Source organism: Monodelphis domestica, chromosome 1 (genome assembly GCF_027887165.1).
Source record: "Monodelphis domestica isolate mMonDom1 chromosome 1, mMonDom1.pri, whole genome shotgun sequence".
Lineage (NCBI taxonomy): Eukaryota > Metazoa > Chordata > Mammalia > Didelphimorphia > Didelphidae > Monodelphis > Monodelphis domestica.
This window is the reverse complement of record NC_077227.1, coordinates 183561170-183579991: the sequence shown is the minus strand read 5'-3', so window position 1 is coordinate 183579991 and position 18822 is coordinate 183561170. Positions and strand designations below refer to the sequence as shown.

The window sequence follows — 18822 nt, the reverse complement described above, 5'->3', positions numbered from 1 at the left end:
TGAAAGGCTTGCTGATGGGGAGTTAATTTTTTAGAAAAATCAACTCTGCATTATAAAGGAGTTAGGCTCTATGTGTTGATGACCACATTGATGAAATTATAAATCTTTGAAGTAAGCTTTAATGAATGCTAAAGTTTTATTAGAAAAGGTATTACTGAAGGGTCATTCACCATGATCAAGTAGGATTTATACCAGGGATGGAGGGCTGGTTCAATATTAGGAAAACCATCCACATAATTGACCATATCAACAAGCAAACCAACAAAAAGCCTTTGATAAAATACAACATCCATTCCTATTAAAAACACTAGAAAGCATAGGAATAGAAGGGTCGTTCCTAAAAATAATAAACAGTATATATCTAAAACCATCAGCTAATATCATCTGCAATGGGGATAAACTAGATGCATTCCCAATAAGATCTGGAGTGAAACAAGGATGCCCATTATCACCTCTACTATTTGACATTGTACTAGAAACACTAGCAGTAGCAATTAGAGAAGAAAAAGAAATTGAAGGCATCAAAATAGGCAAGGAGGAGACTAAACTATCGCTCTTTGTGGATGACATGATGGTCTACTTAAAGAATCCTAGAGATTCAACCAAAAAGCTAATTGAAATAATCAACAACTTTAGCAAAGTTGCAGGATACAAAATAAACCCGCATAAGTCATCAGCATTTCTATATATTTCCAACATAGCTCAGCAGCAAGAACTAAAAAGAGAAATCCCATTCAAAATCACCTTAGACAAAATAAAATACTTAGGAATCTATCTCCTGATACAAACACTGGAACTATATGAACACAACTACAAAACACTCTCCACACAACTAAAACTAGACTTGAGCAATTGGAAAAACATTAACTGCTCATGGATAGGACGAGCCAATATAATAAAAATGACCATCCTACCCAAGCTTATTTATCTATTTAGTGCCATACCCATTGAACTTCCAAAAATTTTTTTTTACTGATTTAGAAAAAAACTATAACAAAGTTCATTGGGAATAACAAAAGATCAAGGATATTCAGGGAAATAATGAAAAAAAATACATATAATATTATATATATATATATATATATATATATAATATAAATAATGAAAAAAAGGAAGGGGGCCTTGCAGTCCCAGATCTCAAACTATATTATAAAGCAGTGGTCATCAAAACAATTTGGTACTCGCTAAGAGACAGAAAGGAGGATCAGTGGAATAGACTTGGGGCAAGTGACCTCAGCAAGACAGTACATGATAAACCCAAAGATCCCAGCTTTTGGGACAAAAATCCACTATTTGATAAAAACTGCTGGGAAAATTGGAAGACAGTGTGGGAGAGATTAGGTTTGGATCAAAACCTTGCATCCTACACCAAGATAAATTCAAAATGGGTGAATGACTTGAACATAAAGAAGGAAACTATAAGTAAATTAGGAAAACACAGAATAGTATACATGTCAGACCTTTGGGAAGGGAAAGACTTTAAAACCAAGCAATACTTAGAAAGAGTCACAAAATGTAAAATAAATAATTTTGACTACATCAAATTAAAAAGTTTTTGTACAAACAAAACCAATGTAACTAAAATCAGAAGGAAAGCAACAAATTGGGAAGCAATCTTCATAAAAACCTCTGACAAAGGTTTAATTACTCAAATTTACATTGAGCTAAATCAATTGTACAAAAAATCAAGCCATTCTCCAATTGATAAATGGGCAAGGGACATAAATAGGCAGTTTTTAGATAAAGAAATCAAAACTATTAATAAGCACATGAAAAAGTATTCTAAATCTCTTATAATCAGAGAGATGCAAATCAAAACAACTCTGAGGTATCACCTCACACCTAGCAGATTGGCTAACATGACAGCAAAGGAAAGTAATGAATGCTGGAGGGGATGTGGCAAAGTAGGGACATTCATTCATTGCTGGTGGCATTGCGAACTGATCCAACCATTCTGGAGGGCAATTTGAAACTATGCCCAAAGGGCGCTAAAAGACTGTCTGCCCTTTGATCCAGCCATAGCACTGCTGGGTTTGTACCCCAAAGAGATAATAAAGACTTGTACAAGAATATTCATAGCTGCACTCTTTGTGGTGGCCAAAAATTGGAAAATGAGGGGATGCCCTTCAATGGAGAATGGCTGAACAAATTGTGGTATATGTTGGTGATGGAATACTATGTGTTAAAAGGAATAATAAAGTGGAGGAATTCCATGGAGACTGGAACAACCTCCAAGAAGTGATGCAGAGTGAAAGGAGCAGAACCAGGAAAACATTGTACACAGAGACTGATACACTGTGGTATAATCGAGCGTAATGGAATTCTCCATTAGTGTCAATGCAATGTCCCTGAACAATCTTCAGGGATCTAGGAGAAAAAACACTATCCACAAGCAGAGGACAAACTGTGGGAGTAAAAACACCGAGGAAAAACAACTGCTTGACTACAGGTGTTGAGGGGACATGTCTGAGGAGAGACTCTAAATGAACACTCTAATGCAAATACCAACAACATGGAAATGGGTTCGAATCAAGAACACATGTGATACCCAGTGGAATCACGTGTCGGCTATGGGAGAGGTGGTGGGAAGGGGGTGGGGGGGGAGGAAAAGAAAATGATTTTTTTCTTCAATGAACAATGTTTGGAAATGACCAAATAAAATAATGTTTAAAAAAAAAAGAAAAGGTATTACTTTAGCTATGTGATTTAGTGCAATGTATCTTCTTAAATTTCTATGACCAAGAAAAAAATATCTCCAAGGAGCCCCCTACCTGGAATGGGCTTATTTGTACTTAACATGTGTTAATTAGCTAACAGTTTTCAGGACTATACTCAAGCCTTTCCAACATGATCCTGTCCTCTGGCATAACCTTGAGAACCGACTCTCTTCCAGATTGGGTAGCTCCTTGGAGCAAACTTTTGGGATTATCCAGAGAAGAATGCCACAGAATGGGCAGGCTCAGATGAATTCTGATCTGCATTATCAGAGCATATCTCCAAATTGATGAAAATGCAGAACTATTGGGGGATATTTCCCAAATATTTTTCTCAAATATCATACCTGACAAGGAATGGCACAAATTTCCTTTCCATTAGAACCTTTGTTCTTTCTGTAAAAGCTTTGAAATGAGTATGCATCAATGAGAAAATTATAGTTTGCAAAATTTATTTCCATACAACTTTCAGAAACACACCTATTAAAATGAGAAGCATTTTTGTACACTACTGTTTTCAACTCATGCTTGAAAGTACTGCCAGGAAGGAAGAGATCTATTGTATGTAAATTACCTTGTATATAGAAGTTTATTGCAGTATTATCTGTTGAACTACTTGGACTATTAAATAAATGTTTTTAAAATGTATCTATCAGGGTGATTGTATACTTTTATTTTTTTTCCTTTTTTTAGTGGTGATTAAGAATGATATTTTGATGGTATCTAATGTTTGTTTATTTTTTCTCTCTGCATTATAGCTGTCTGTGAGAGTGGTTGTCTAAATGGAGGTAGATGTGTGGCACCCAACCGCTGCGCTTGTACATATGGCTTCACAGGACCACAGTGTGAAAGAGGTAAAGATTTCCTATTCTTTTTATAGAAATAGCTTGGGAACCGAAGTCATCATTGGGTGGGGTAATTGTTTTGGCTGCTGAGTTGATTCAAGTTAATTTGGGGGGCTTCTTTTTGGTGTATGCTATTAAGACCATTGCTCCCATCTGTTTTATGACTTGATATTATTCATAATCATACATCATCCTTCTTACTAAAATTTTTACAGGTGAATGTATATTTTAACTTAGTCTTGCCTTTGGTAATCCAGTGACCTCCACATAATATTTAAGTCTACTGTTTTCTAATTAAGGTATTTTCTGGGCTACTCTACTCATCTACTCATTGTAGAAAATAATTTATAAGTTAAACTTCTGTATAAAATTAATATAGTTAATGTTGATGCCTTTTCTGTTGTCCATTTACCATTTCTCACTGTCAGTAACTTGCTTAATTCAGAGTAAGCCATTTTAGTTGTGGACCATATATTTTTCTCATTATTGTTCTTTTTAAAATTACAAACTATGATCTTAACATAAGACTAATGTATAATCTTACAATTCTTTTGTCTTTCTAATTTCTTTTTCCTGGACCATTTCCCCCCATTCTTCTCTCATTTTCACCTTTTTCCAGCTTTGTATTGAAGTTACCAAGTATTAGAACTTAAAGTGATTTGATTTGGAAGTTCTTTATTAAGTTCTTCATAGAATTTCTCTGCCTTGACATTTTAAGCAGATGTTAATATATAAATCACAATTATCCTCAAGATGGTCTTTTTACAATATTTATCATTGCAATGTGTGCTGACTTTCCTGAAGATTTTGGGTGTATGATAAAATCCATGATGCCTTTTCCTTTCTTTGATTCTTCAAGGAATACTTCCATTTAGCTGCAACTTTCTTCTTTCTTCTTGTTTCATTTATGACAGATGGAAGGTACTGCTTCTTTTTTATGTGAATGACTTAGTTGCTGAAAGGGGGAAAAGGACATTAGCATAAGGAATACTGAAAAAAATTATGAAGAAATACAGTCTCTCAGGTTAAATGTTCCTTCAAGTGGGCCTAGAATTAGGAAGACCTGATTTCAAGTTCAGTTTTAGCTATTTCCTAGCTATGTGCCTCTGGACAATTCCCTTAACTTTTATTTGCCTGAGTTTCCTCAACTAAAATGGGAATGACACTAGCACCTCCCTAATAGGGTTGTTATGATGATCAAATGAGATGGTATCTTCAAAGCACTTAGCATAGTGCCTAGCATGTAATAGACCCTTAATAAACGTTTGTTCCCTCTCTCATGATTTTTCTTCAAGTCCTGGCTAAAAGGTCAATTTCTCCAATTTCTCTTAATGTTGGTGTTTTCCCTCTATTGATTATCTCCAATTTATCCTGTATATATCTTGTTTGTACATAGTTGTTGGCATGTTCTTGTCCTTAATAGACTGAATTCCTTGACAGAAGAGGCTGTCTTTTTCCTTTCTTTGTATCTATAACACTTATCAGAGTATCTGGCACAAAATAGGTTCTTAATAAATGTTGTTGACTGTCTCTACCAATATGCCATCTTAACCAACAGTCAGTCATTTTACATTTAGTGTACTGAATCCTTATCATTACCTTTATTTGTTTATAAGATGTGGAAAATCAGAACTATTTTCACCTAGTCTAATGGAAGTATGAAAACTAGAAATAGAATCATGCCTTATTGAGTCTTTAATCTTCCTGGAAAGATGCTACTTAAATATAAGAATTTGTGTTGAGAAAGAGGAGAATCTTTTAAAAAGAGCAAATGCCTGAAATCAGAGCTAAAAGACTTCCTAATTAAGTTCATTTATTCATGTAAGTATACACAAATGGATGGTTAGCTCAGCTAGTTAAAGTAATTAGCTAATTAGGCATAGTTTCAATTATTGTGTAGATCACTTAGCTTTGCTGCACACTAGCTTCAAAGTTTACTCCAGCCAAGGTTTTCACCAAGCTGTTTTTGTGCATGCTTGTACATGGCATTATATAGCTCTAGTGTGCTTTTGGAAATCAGTGACCTTTTCCTCCCTTCTCCTCCTTTTCTCTAAATCAGTGGTTCTCAACTTTTCTAATGCCACGACCCTGCAATACAGTTCCTCATGTTGCAGTGACCCCAAACCAAAAAATTATTTTGGTGGCTACTTCAAAACTGTAATTTTGCTACAGTTATGATTTGGAATGTAAATACCTGATATGCATTATGTATTCTCATTGCTACAAATTGAGAGGTTGAGGACTGCTGCTCTAAGTCTTTATAGTTTGACCATGACTAGTTTGTGGTACTAGGAACTTAATGAATTAAAAGACACATGTCTTGGATTCAAGGAGTAGAGTGGAATAGACAGGCAAAATTTTGAAATAGTTCAGGTTTTATATTTGTTTTCCTACCTAAAGTCCTGGGCTCTGCCCTTGCCACCTTCTATATCAGAGCAAACACCCCCTCTCCCCACATTTCTATACCTGACTCTTCCCCAGGAGTTTAGTGCCTTCATGTGGTGACCATTGTTCCTCTTGACTTCTCCCTAGTCCCCTCTTCCCTTCTGTAGCAAGAGACAATTTAAGAAAATAATAATAATGCCCATTTCTAGATCACTTTGAGATCTACAAAGAGCTTAGAAGAGAGTAGTAAGTATAGAAGCCAGAATTCTGACTGGATTTTAGAATGAGGCAGTAGAAACAGATTATCCCATATGGGAAGTTTGGCTAGGTAGGTAAGGGAAACCAACAGTGGGATTGAGTGGTTTCTTTTCTGTATTGGGGAGATCTGAGGATAATTAAAGACAGAAGGGAGTTGGTGTTGTTACTTGGGTGTATGATTCAGGATTTAGGAATGCTTTGCTAATTTATTGATTTCAAACATTTCAAAGGTACCACTTGGCCCTTGCAAAGTACTTATCATACATTACACATATACATACAGCATGGTAATGCTATATAGTTATATAACTTGGCTATATCTTCATAAGGAAAATGAACTAGAGAGCAACTTGTTTTTAGTATTTTCATCATTCTAGTATAAATAACTTGACAGTGAGGGAAATGAAATTGTGGCATGATGGTTATTAGAGTGAATGTAAGTTCTTTGACCTAAATTTTATATATTAGTCATATAAATTAATTGATTTCTACTGGAAGACTACTTAGTTACATGCTTTATATGTGCTGTATTTTTAGATAAAGAGATGTGTGGGTTAATGAATTATACATTTGTGGTCTGTCGTTATGACTGTAGTATGGTTAATATTATGGAGGCTGTTTATATTTCATTGATTAGGATAACTGAAATTTTTAATGGATGGATTTATTGTAGTCAATTCTATTTTGCATTTTAAAGATAATAGTACATTTTCAGGTTAAAGAATTATAAGAACAGCTTCCTAATTTGATGTTTGACTATTGCTTGTAGAATATAGTTCTTACTGCTTAAAGTCTGTGCCTAAGCAGATACTAACAATGGTCTAAAAGGGACCTGAAAAAGTCATATATTCTAATAGTTTATTCCCTTGATACCAAGCCTCTGGATTTTTAGAATTGTCTTGATTTTTAAAATGTATTTTACTCTCTAAATAATGAAGTTGCCTAAAATACCATCTGAATCTTTAAATGCCTTTTTCTGGCTTAACCATCTGATAAAGTTTTAACCACCCTAGTAATCTTTTAGAAGAGACCTTTCACGGTGTTTCAAAGACAACATATGGACATAGATTGACATCTCTAAGTCAGGGTTTAGGTGAACTAGGAATCCTTTTCAAAGCATGAAATGGTATTAACAAGAATCGTGATATTCCCTCATTGCTCCATCTGGAGCTCTTCATCCAGTGCTGGCAGGATAGAACCATGCATACATATTCTTCTAAATCTTGATTAATTTGTTGTTTGTATTTAAATTCCTACTTAAGCCTAAACTGTGAATGCAATATTGGGATCTTTGCCAGAAGGAAAGGAAAGCCTGTTGGAATATAATGCCAGGGGGGATGTAGATATATATCATCATGGAAAAATTGTTTGAAATAATGGCTAGTTTGAGGAAAAATGTATAAGGAGGGGAAAGTACGTGACTTGGAATAAACAATTAAAGTATAATGGACTGGAAATAATACATAAATAGATCAGGATATCTGTTCAGTGGAAAGAACTAGCAAGTACTTCACGTAACATCATATAGTTTAAAAAGCTAAGTGGTTAAGGGAGGTAAATGAAGTATAGATTAATGGTTAAGACAATGAAGTGGGGAATTAAAAAAAAACTAGCTTCTAAATGTATATCTTTCTCAGTTTTGTTCAGCTAGCAAACATTTGTTATATACCTACTGTGTACCCAGCACTGTGCTAGGCATTTGCAAGAGATACAAAATTTAGATGAGACAGTTCCTACTTTTATGGAGTTTATAGGGCCACAGGCACAAATAATTAAAATATATGATAAAATACAGTACATGGAATAGAGAGATAAAGTGAAATGGTACATGAGTCCAAGAGGTGATGTTTGGGTTGGGGCATAATATCCATCAGGGGAAGAGGGGGTAGGAAGTCCATGCCAGGAATAGGAAAGAGCATGAGCAAAGTTACAGAGGATGTGTTGCATGCCTTTGGGGAAATCTCAACTTTTAGTTATCTTGGTTTCTCTCTCTGGCTTTAAAAATTATGTTTTCTCACAATAACGGTTTAAGGCTTAATACGTGCATCAAGTTTTAATAAGTGGATATAAAGTAATTGATGAACAGTTCATGCTCCAAATCTAGGAACAGAACAACTAGTTTGTTTAATGAATGGAAATGACTTGCATATAATAATGAAACTGTATATTTTGGATACATTTAGCCTATAAAAAGAACATGAAAAACATTACCTTTCCACATAGGCATGTTTGAGTGAAATTTAGGACCAATATACTCTTACTCATGTTACTGTTCCCTCCCTGTTGCCTGCTTCACCCAGAGACTGGTGGCAAACCCCCATATTCAAAAAATGCCTCAGTTTTATTCTGAGAGATTTGACTAAATGGAGGCTCATTCTCTCTTTATATGGAAGCCATTTTTATAGAGCTGTATTTCTGACAGTGACTTTGCATAATTTTTAATTATAGGTGGCTATTATTAAAAGCTCCCAGAATGAATCCCACATGTGAAAGTCTCATTCTCAAAGTGCCCTCAGAGGACAAGAGTGCAGCCTTATAAGTCCTGGATAGTTTCTTCCTTCCAAAAGGCTACAAGCGATAAGCTGTTTCCACTAAAAGATGCTGTAGCCCTTTGTGTGCCTCCCCCCACTTGCTGTATTTAGTCTAAAGGAAAGCAAGTAACAATGTGTAGATAGCAGCAGAAGTATGTCCTAAAAGTTACATTGCATTTAAAGTGGTATTGCGACATTTGGCAGCTGGCAGATGGTTGGATAAACTTGATTTCCCCAGAATTCTTCCAAGAAATACATCTGTTGACGTTGACATTTATTTTCTGTGGTTGTGTAATCCTATGCATGTATTGCAGGAACACATGCTAACATGGCTGTTAGGGTCTCTATGTATGTTGTTATCAGAGTTTTTCATGGTCTTTATAAATCAGTTATGTATTCAGAGTATAGACTTAGCAGATGTGGCCTCATCTTCAAAGACAGTTTCCTTTTCCAGCTTTAAAAGGAGTGTTTAACCATTCGTGAACTCTAACCAAAATAAGGCACTTTTAAAAAAAGAATTGAATTCAATAGGCAGATTTGAGTACCGGGGTCCATTTTCTCTTTCATGTGTTTAAAAAAGACTATGTTAGGGGCAGCATAGTAGATAGAGTGCCAGTCCTGGATTTGGAAGGGCCTGGGTTCAAATTTGATTTCAAACACTTTCTAGTTGTGTGACCCTAAGCAAGCCACTTTGCCCCAATTATGACAATATAATCCTTACCACTCTTCTGACCTGGAATCGATGAGGTAAGAGCCTAAAAATAAATAAATAATTAAAAGAACACACTAGAATTTTTTCCTTTATATGTAGAAGGTACTTTAAAAATGTTTACTGAATTAAATCAGTGTAGGTTTCTGTTGGACTTCTATTAAAAAAAAGAAAGCTATAACTGAGGGGAAGAAATAGAAAGGTTTTCTGACTGTTTGTTTGCTTGTTTGTTTGTTTCTCCCTTATCTTCTTTTCTAAGGCAGAAGAGTGGTAATGGCTAGTGAACTGGGATTAAGCACTTGCCCAGGGTCACACAGCTAAGAAGTGTCTGAGGCCAGATTTGGACTCAAGTCCTCCAGAGTCCAGGCCTGGCTCTCTACTGATCTACCCAGCTGCCCCAGTTATGTTGCTTTCTGAAATGGAACTCTCAAAGCAGAAATCTCAGAATTTGTTTCTCAATTAAATTGTGGCTTGGGATATTTTGATGACTAGCACAGACTTTATTAGTTTTAATATACTTTTATACACGCATATACATACACATGTTTTTTATATATATACGTTTGTGTGTTTTTAAGGGAACTATGGAAACACCTTCTATTGATGCAGATAAGCAGTCCATGTGTAGCTTATGCTCTCAGAAAGTTGTCCTCAGAATGCTGAGAAAGTTAATGACTTGCCCATGATCACACAACTAATACATGTTGGAGGCAAGATTTGAACCCAACATTTCCTGACTTCAAGACTTCTCTATCCACCATTATATCCTACTTCTCAATTACTTTTCTAAAGTTTAACAAATATTTATTGAGTGCTCAGCCCTGTGGTAGATGTTTAAAAAAAGTTTAAGATGTTTTCTCCCCTTAAAGGAGCTTCAAATGTTGCTGAAGAGATGTGATGTGTATACTAATTGACAAAACAAGACAAAATTGATGTTAACAGATAAATGCTATGAGAATGGAGAATAGAGCTATTAGCATTAGGCTAGAACAGTCAGGAAAGATATTATAAAGGAGTTGTCTCGAGCTAAGTTTTGGAAGTTGGTGAAAAAAAACTAGTGAGGTGGGTAAAGAATAAATTAGGTACAGAAACTGAAATGACCATATTCTTCTTTTCTTGTGAGCTTTCTTTTTTTATTTTAATTTTTTCCTAGATTATGTTTTGAAACAATTTTTAGTAATTGTTTTCTGACATTTTGTGATCCATTTCCTCTCTCTCCTCCTACCATTCCTCTCTGAAATGGCAGATAATATCATATAGTTTGTCCATGTGTTATCATACAATGCATACTTCTATGTTCATCATGTTGTGAAAGAAGATATATATCACTAACATGAGGAAAATTCACAAAAGAAAGAAAATGAAGAATGCTATGCTCTAATCAATATTCAGACTCCACCATGTTCCTTCTATGTAAGTAAGATAGCCTTTATTTTTGACATGAGTTCTTTGGAGTTGTCCTGGATCCTTTCATTGCCAATAATAGTTAATTCATCCTCAGTTGATTGTCATACATTATTGCTATTACTTTGTATAATGTTCTCTTTTACTTTATATGTCTTTCCAAGATTGTTTTTTGTTTTTGTCTTCTTTGCCATTTCTTATAGCACAATAATATTCCATTACAATCGATTTTCAAAGGGATGAAGAGAAGTAAGAGGATAATTCTTCTCTACCTCATGAAGTTATATCTAAACTTGCACTTAGCCTTAGAAAACTTATCTTGGAAGAGAAGAATCTGGAGAGACTGGCTGGGGACCATTTTCACTGCTCTGTAGGAGAAGAGTAGCTAGGGGAAGTCTCACTCATTCACTCACTAAATTTTAGCTCCATCAGGATTTGATGCTTGAACCTCGGACTTCATTGTACTTATGTTCTAGTATGCCTAAAGATCATGCATTTCCTTTCTGATATGTCCCTATAGCTGAAGTAATATGGTAGAGCAGATATAGGAAAGTTTACCTTTGAGTCTATAAATCTTGGGTTTAAATTCTGCCTTTTTTGCATCCTAGCTGTGTGTCCATGGCAAGTAACTTACCATGTCAGTGTCTCCAGGCACTTCTCTAAGCCCCTTACAGCTGAGTTGCAGTTGAGTCTGCATTGGTGGGAGTAGTTTCCACACCAGGAGTTGCCCATAGGAATTAAATCACAGATCAGGACAAAACAAAACAAAACCGTACACCAGTTTTTGTGTTTGTATCATCATTGGGAACATTAAAAAAGTCAACTTATGTCCACTCTATGTATTTACCTTGCCCTTGGGTCACTTACTTCTGAGATTGTGGTGTTCCATTTTGGTAACCATATAGCATTAATAATAGAATATTTTTGTGTTTAAAAAAATCATCTTTATACAGTGAACAGCTTGGGATTGTTAAAAGCACTGTACAATTTCCCAAATGGAATCCAGCCCACTTTCATTCTCTTATTCATTGCTGAGTCCAAATCCCCTGCCTCTTTGTAGTGCCTGTCCCAGATTATTTTTAGACTGACTATAAGTATTAGCTTAACTCTAGGTACTTTGAATCTGAGATTTTTATCCAACAAACAATAAATTGACATATGGGAAGAACTGAGCCACATCAATATTGATATTGATTGATATTGATATTCTTGTGATAAGTGAAACCAGAAGAGACACACACACGTGGCATTCAACATGTGTGTTTTCTGGTTTCATTTATCACAAGATTTATTTGTCCCTTTAAATCTCTTTTCATATGGCGCAGCTTAATGATGAAAAGGGCAGAAGTGTTTTTGTGTAAAGGAAAAGATTTATATTAATTGTCAAAGTATGTAAGATATCACCACTGTCACACATAAACATTTTGATGCCTGAGAGGAATAAGAAATCAAAATTTTAAAGTAAAGGCTGCCAACATATTATATGTGCCTATGGATGTGTATTTACATGTACAAATATGTGTATATATGTATATATATGTATACATGGATGAAAAACATGACTTTCAGATATATTTGGACAATTTGGGACAGAAAATGATTAGTGGTATAAATATAAAGATTCAAAATTCTTTACGAATAAAGAATGATGCCTTGCTTGTTTTGAGAACCATTTAATGTTCTAAAGACTCTGAGAAATATCCTTTATTTATCAACAACTAGAGAAATGTTAGTTTAAAGAAACACAATTTCAAGGGCGCCAAAGAGACGAGTCATTATGCTGAAGCCTTTAGAGCTTCAAGTATTATGAGTACCTCAGCTTATTGTCATGTAGTATTATGACTAAAGAGAGTAAGACTAAAAAAATGAGAAATCAGATAAACATTTTGAGATTGAAATTTGGAGACTATGATTAAGAAGAATCATCTATTTGACAGGAAATCAGGAGGTCCTTAGTAAATCATTGCAGATATCGAAACCAGGTATAGGCAACTGAAAGAAAAACCTGACAGAAATTTGAGGAGATGAATTGAAGACATATCAGGGGAGCTGAAAAGCTGCTTTTCTAGAGGTGTGGAAATTAGAAGCAGTTGGCTGACAGAAGACTTCAGAAGAGAAATCTCCAGTCGTTTGGAAATGGAATTGACTTCATTGACCAAGAGCTCAAGGGAAAGACCTCGGTTCTACCTGGAATTGGAGAAGGATGAAGTTCTTATTGTTCCAACTTCCATTGTCTTCTGAATTCATCTCTTTCAGTTTGGCATAGTATGTCAATTAATTTTTCATTTGATAAAGATGTATTTAGATTATAGTTAATATTGATGGACAGTCTTAAAACTGTATTATTGCTCTACCTCCTCACTAGATATCTTGTAGTTCTCCCTCCCCCACTTTCTAGGTTGCCTTTAAAGTATTATCTATCTATCTGTCTATCTATCTATCTATCTATCTATCTATCTATCTATCTATCTATCTACCTACCTATCTATCTGTCTGTCTTTTATCTCTCTATCTCTCTCTCTAAGTACATGCAGTACCCTTTTCCATAAGCGTCCCTGTGGAAACTGGTAAGAGGATTGTCATTCAATACTGGGGCCTTTTAAATTTTTCCTTCATTCATTGGTTGTTATGACAGCTAAATTGTTGGTGATGAGATTTTCTATTCATCTTGGAGTTTATGCTCCCCTGGCATTATGTTCAGAACCCAGTGTCACCTCTTTGGTGACACAGTGTGACTTGGAATAAGACTCTGTGGAATTAACAAATTAGCAATTTTCTATGTTGTTTTAGAGGGCTTTGGACATAGAATAGTGTTCATATTCCTTGACACTGAACAACTACCTGGGGCTTCTCTCAGTTCTAAAAAGAGATTTTACACTTTGTTGAACATGTGAGCATATAGTCTTATTGATTGAGATTAGGCATTGTCTTTTCTGTTTGTATTTCCAATACTTAGTGAAACATATGCATATATTGAATACTTAATAAATGCATTTTCATTCATTCACTTATTCATCTTGATGTGGACAAAGATTTCCTGACTGACAGAATTACTGATTCTGTGCTCTCCATTTCTATCTTTTTTTTCAGTAAGTAAATTGAATATTCCATAGATTGATGAGAGTTGGCATCAGAGTTTTAAGATGTCAACCATTTAAATACAACACACCAAAAAAGGCATTATGAAATGTATCCATTTTTCCATCTGTATTTTGGATGGAAATTTAAATATCCAATCTAATAAACATTTGTTAAGTATCTACCACATGACAGGCATTGTGCTAATGCTGGGGTTAAATGTGTTAAAAAGAAAGTCAATCCCTGTCCTCAAGGAGTTTGTAATCTAAAGTGGGAGACAACACAAAAGAGGAAAGGAAAGTGTGAGGAAGGAGATACAGGAAACCAAGAGGTTCCAGGCCTGAGAATGGAGGTTGGGGAGAGATTTTGTTCAGTGGAGTTGAAACCAGGTAGAACAGTAGATGCAAAGTGGGATATACCCTTTACTTACTAAATTAGGTAAGACTCCCAGAAATATATAACATATGAACTTCCCACTTTCTTTCCTTCTTTTGTGTGTTGTCTCCCACTTTAGATTATAAACTCCTCGAGGGCAGGGATTGACTTTTTATTAATATTATCCCAGCATTTAGCACTGGCTCTTTACATTTTAAATGCTTCTTTTTTTTCAGAATGAATTATCTTAGCACTAATCTTCCTGTGTTTTACAATTCCCCTCCCCCATCTTTTCTCCTCTGACCCATAACTCATTAAGAAGAACCTTTATAAGAAAACAATACAATAGGGGATTCACTGTAAGAGGAAGTAAAAATGTCACAATTCATAATGCAGCTCCATCTCTCTTCCAAGAAATGACCTTGATCTTTCACCACCTTTTCTACTAGGGGATATGATTGAAACACACAAATGGAGGAAACTTGCCCAGGCTAGAATAGGCCAACATGCATTGAAATTAATGATGTCTGAAATGTACCCTCTCTGTATCTTTATCTTTTTAAAAGGCTTAGCTCAAGAACTATCTGCTCCTAAAGCCACCTCTGGTCCCTAGCTATAAATGCTTTCTCATTCCTCAAATTACCTTGTCCTCACATATCTATTTGTATATATAATGTGTGTGTGTGTGTGTGTATTATGTGTCTTAGTGGAGTATAAACTCTTTGAGGTCAGGGACTGTTTTATCAATATTTTAAACTTAGTAGACATTTTAAAATGTTTGTTAAATTGAATTGATGCAGCCCCATTTAGCTGCATTAAAATTTTTATTTTGATGCAACTAATGCATAAGCCTGAACTATATCACATTTTCCCTTGGTGAATAATTGAAGAATTATAGTTTTAAAATCCCCAATCCCACAGATAAAGCTTGTATGTCTGCTAGACATTACATTTATTTGTGCTCAAAATCAGAAATAGTAGAGTAGAAATTCAGATTCTGTGCCAAAGGAATGGATTTTAGGAAGCCATTTTTTTGGTATGCTATTTATGTAATTATTATAAGTTGGGCTATAGGGTTCTCATTTTAGCTTTAGTAAAGAAAAAAAGAAAGTAGTGTATACATTGTATTTTCATAGTTCAGATCTGATGTTGGACAATGCCTCAGAATAGTACAGGCTTGTGAAGTATCTTTCTCCTCACTGTCAGTACAGTTCTCAAACACAAATTTGCTTTTTCAAGTATATTTTATAATAGATCACAACTTGGAGTGGGATATGGCTTTCTTTTCAGACCTTATGTAGGCCTCTTTTCTTTTCCTACACTGTAGTTCCACGGTGCCAAGAGGCAAGTTGTCACCAAAAAAAACTAAGAGAGGTAATTACTGCCTTTCCCTAAGCCAATTTGTAGTGGGAGCTGGGATGTCTTTGTTCTCCTGGTTCCTGAGCTTTTCCTTTTTTGTGAAAGAGAGGAAATGATAGGAAAATCATTTTTAAAATGAAATAAATTATATTTCAAAGGACTACTCATTTCCATTTGTCACCATCAGGTGGCAATGATTTTAATGTTTTAATTTATTATGGCTCATGAGGAGAATTCTGTCTTATAAAAATTTAATTCCTGCCAAAGGCAAAACCTCCCCCCAAAACAAAAATACCTCACAAAAAAAGCAAAGTTGGGATACCTAAGGAACAATGGCTTTAAAGAAGTCATCTTGTGGGTTTTCTTTGCATTTCCATTTTTGGATGGAAATTCTGAAGCCTCAATGGCCATTTCTAATTTATAGCATTTATTATTTTACCAGGACAAATAATGTAAATTTTGGATGCTTTACCCAGATGAAACCCACTAGGCTTAGCAGGATTTGGGCCATGTGTTTTCCTCTATTAGAGAATCTTCCATTGCAACAGTAATAAAGACTAAAAACCTAATTGCTCAAAGAGTAATAAAGAAAAGGGAAAGAGAAGGGGCAAACGGAAAGTATTTCCATAAAATTTAATGATGACTAAGTCCCCCCAAAGCATTTGTTTTCACAACAGCAAACCAAAGGTTCCCAAGTGGTTTTGTTTTCTTACACTGACACATAGGCAGAGGATGAAATGAACACTTTTCTCCATAAAAGGCCTGCAGAGGAGGAGGAGGTGTTTAACTTTATTTAGAAATAATACACTCAAGTGAAATATCCAGACATCTAAGCCAATATTGAAGCAGTGTTTGTAGTTCAGCTCATTATTTGCTGCTTACATGTTGTTTTTGTTCAGTTGTTCACTTGTGTCTGACTCCAAACGACCCAAATGGACTTTTGTCCATGGGAGCTTTATTGGCAAAAATATTGGAGTGGTTTGCCATTTCTTTCTCTAGTGTGTCCATTTTATAGATGAGCAACTGAGGCAACTAGGGATTAAATGACTTGTCCAGGGTTACACAGTATATATATGAGGTTGGATTTGGACTCAGGTCTTCCTGGCTCCAAACTGGCCCTCTATCTACTACAACACCTAATTGCTTCTTCTAACTGCTCTTTGTACATAGCAGGAAGTTCATAAATGCCTGTGAAGGAATGAATGAATGACCACTATATACTAATTTCTGAGGCAACTTTTACCTGTGGGACTCACAGGCCGATTGACCAGACAAGGTCAAAAAACAAGACTCTGGGGAGAATAGGACATGCCTTCCATACTAAGGGACTAACTCCTCTTTAGCTCCAATTGGATAGCCATCTGTCTTTAGATAACAATAGCCTGTAAAGGACAACTTATTGGGAAAGGAAAAGAGTAAGTTCATTACAGGAAAGCATTTGCCTGAGAGACAGGCAGGCTAAACTTCATATGGGAACACTGGAGCTGAGGGTGAATACATAGTATGTACTGTTCATGCTAACAGCTGGGCAATAACAGCAGCAATCAGATTTTGCCTCAACCAGAGCTCTAGTGCCTGTGGTCGCCTATGAGTGTTTGTACGAGACTAAACAACAGAATGGTTCAACATCTAGTTGGTAGAACTGACTGGACAGCTTTCTTGTAGGTGACAAGTTTAGTGAGAAATGTCATTCATTAACCCTGGAAAATTGAGATCTGGCTCCTAAGCTTGGGCTGGTAGGGGTACTTGGTTTCATGCAGACAGTATAATGCTAATGGGAAATACTTCCAGTCTATTTTCTGTGGGCACTTTTTCCCTGTCATTTTTTCTTAAGCTTGATAGACTGTGATATGTGAGAGAGTCTGTGTTATAAGGCCTCAGAAATGCCAAAAAATGCAAAAAAACCCCCCAACCATTTTATGTGAAACCTTCTTTTTCTTGCCATTAAACATCTACATTAGTTCTAGAATCTGTATTTGTTCTACATACTTTATCTATAGCTATTTTAAAACCTTTTGGTACCACAGGATGATGTTTTCCTGGCTGTTTTTTCTCCTTGATCTTCCTCAACAATTTTTCCTCTTTCAACCAGCTGCCTATTTTTGGAGACTTAGAGATTGTATGCATAAATGTACAAACTCGTTATCACTCGATTTTGATATAGAGATGAGCTTTAATAAGGCTGTGATCATCTGAGCTGTATTGTATGGGAGCTTGTCTTCCATGTCATACTAGGAGACAAAAAAATTTTGTCCAAACTGTGGGCAGTGACGTGGGATTGTGACTAAGGTAGAAATATGAAAGGAATGGAATGAGAATGTATGGAGCTCTCAAATTCTCTGGAAAGGGAACAAAAGAAATCTTTAGGTTAATAAAGTAATATGAAGTTTTACTCTGTTCTCGAATTACTCCCTGAGCATACCTGAAGTTATGCCAGACTATATCACAGTTAATAGCTTCCATTATATATTGCTTTAATAGCATTAAGCATTTTACTTAAATTGCCTCATTTGATCTCCACAACTGCATTATGAGATAGGCAGGGCAGGTTATTATTGACTTTATTTTTTTTTTAACAAATCAAGCAACTGAGTTTCCAGGAAGTCAAACAGTTTGATAAAGGTCTTGTAGCTAGCTACAGAGCAAGACTTATACATTTTCCTCTTCCCCTTGACCCTCCCAGGCTTAACTGTATGGGTTTAGGGTAGATTTCACCTTTAGTCTTTTGCCCTTATACAGAGATTTGGGATTATTTTTTCACAAAGATTGTCATGTTAATGAAAATAAGTGCTAAAGGTCTTATGCCTTCTTGAAGTTTACTTATGTGATTTTTTGAAACAAGAGTCCTGGCTTCAGAGCTGATCAAGGGAGCCATTGCTTCAGCACAGTCCTGACCTGTCCTAGCCTAACTTATTCCATTAAATTGGGCACAATCCCAGGCTGAGGTGGTATTGCTGCCTGGGTGTGTGTGTTTAATTCTTGGCTGCCAGCTTGCCACCACAATACATTTTCTCAGCAGGCTGTACTATTGCGAATGAGTTCAACCCTTATACACTATTTCCATGGGTAATTATCTTCAACTCCCCCTTCCCTTCCTGAATCACTATAACTATTTATGAAATTATATTTAGCTTTACTTTAGCCATAGAAGACAAAATAGTAAC

At 35.5% G+C, this 18822-nt stretch overlaps 1 protein-coding gene across 4 annotated transcripts in view; it reads left to right on the top strand.

Annotated features, from left to right (window-relative positions):
- The window catches only part of FBN1 (fibrillin 1), a 319830-nt gene that overhangs the window by 68547 nt on the left and 232461 nt on the right, over positions 1-18822 (top strand). For all 4 annotated transcript variants that reach the window (XM_056810161.1, XM_056810160.1, XM_056810162.1 and 1 more), the window contains exon 6: positions 3473-3568. In XM_056810161.1, coding sequence (XP_056666139.1) covers positions 3473-3568 — 96 coding nt within the window. The remainder of the gene's footprint in view (positions 1-3472; positions 3569-18822) is intronic.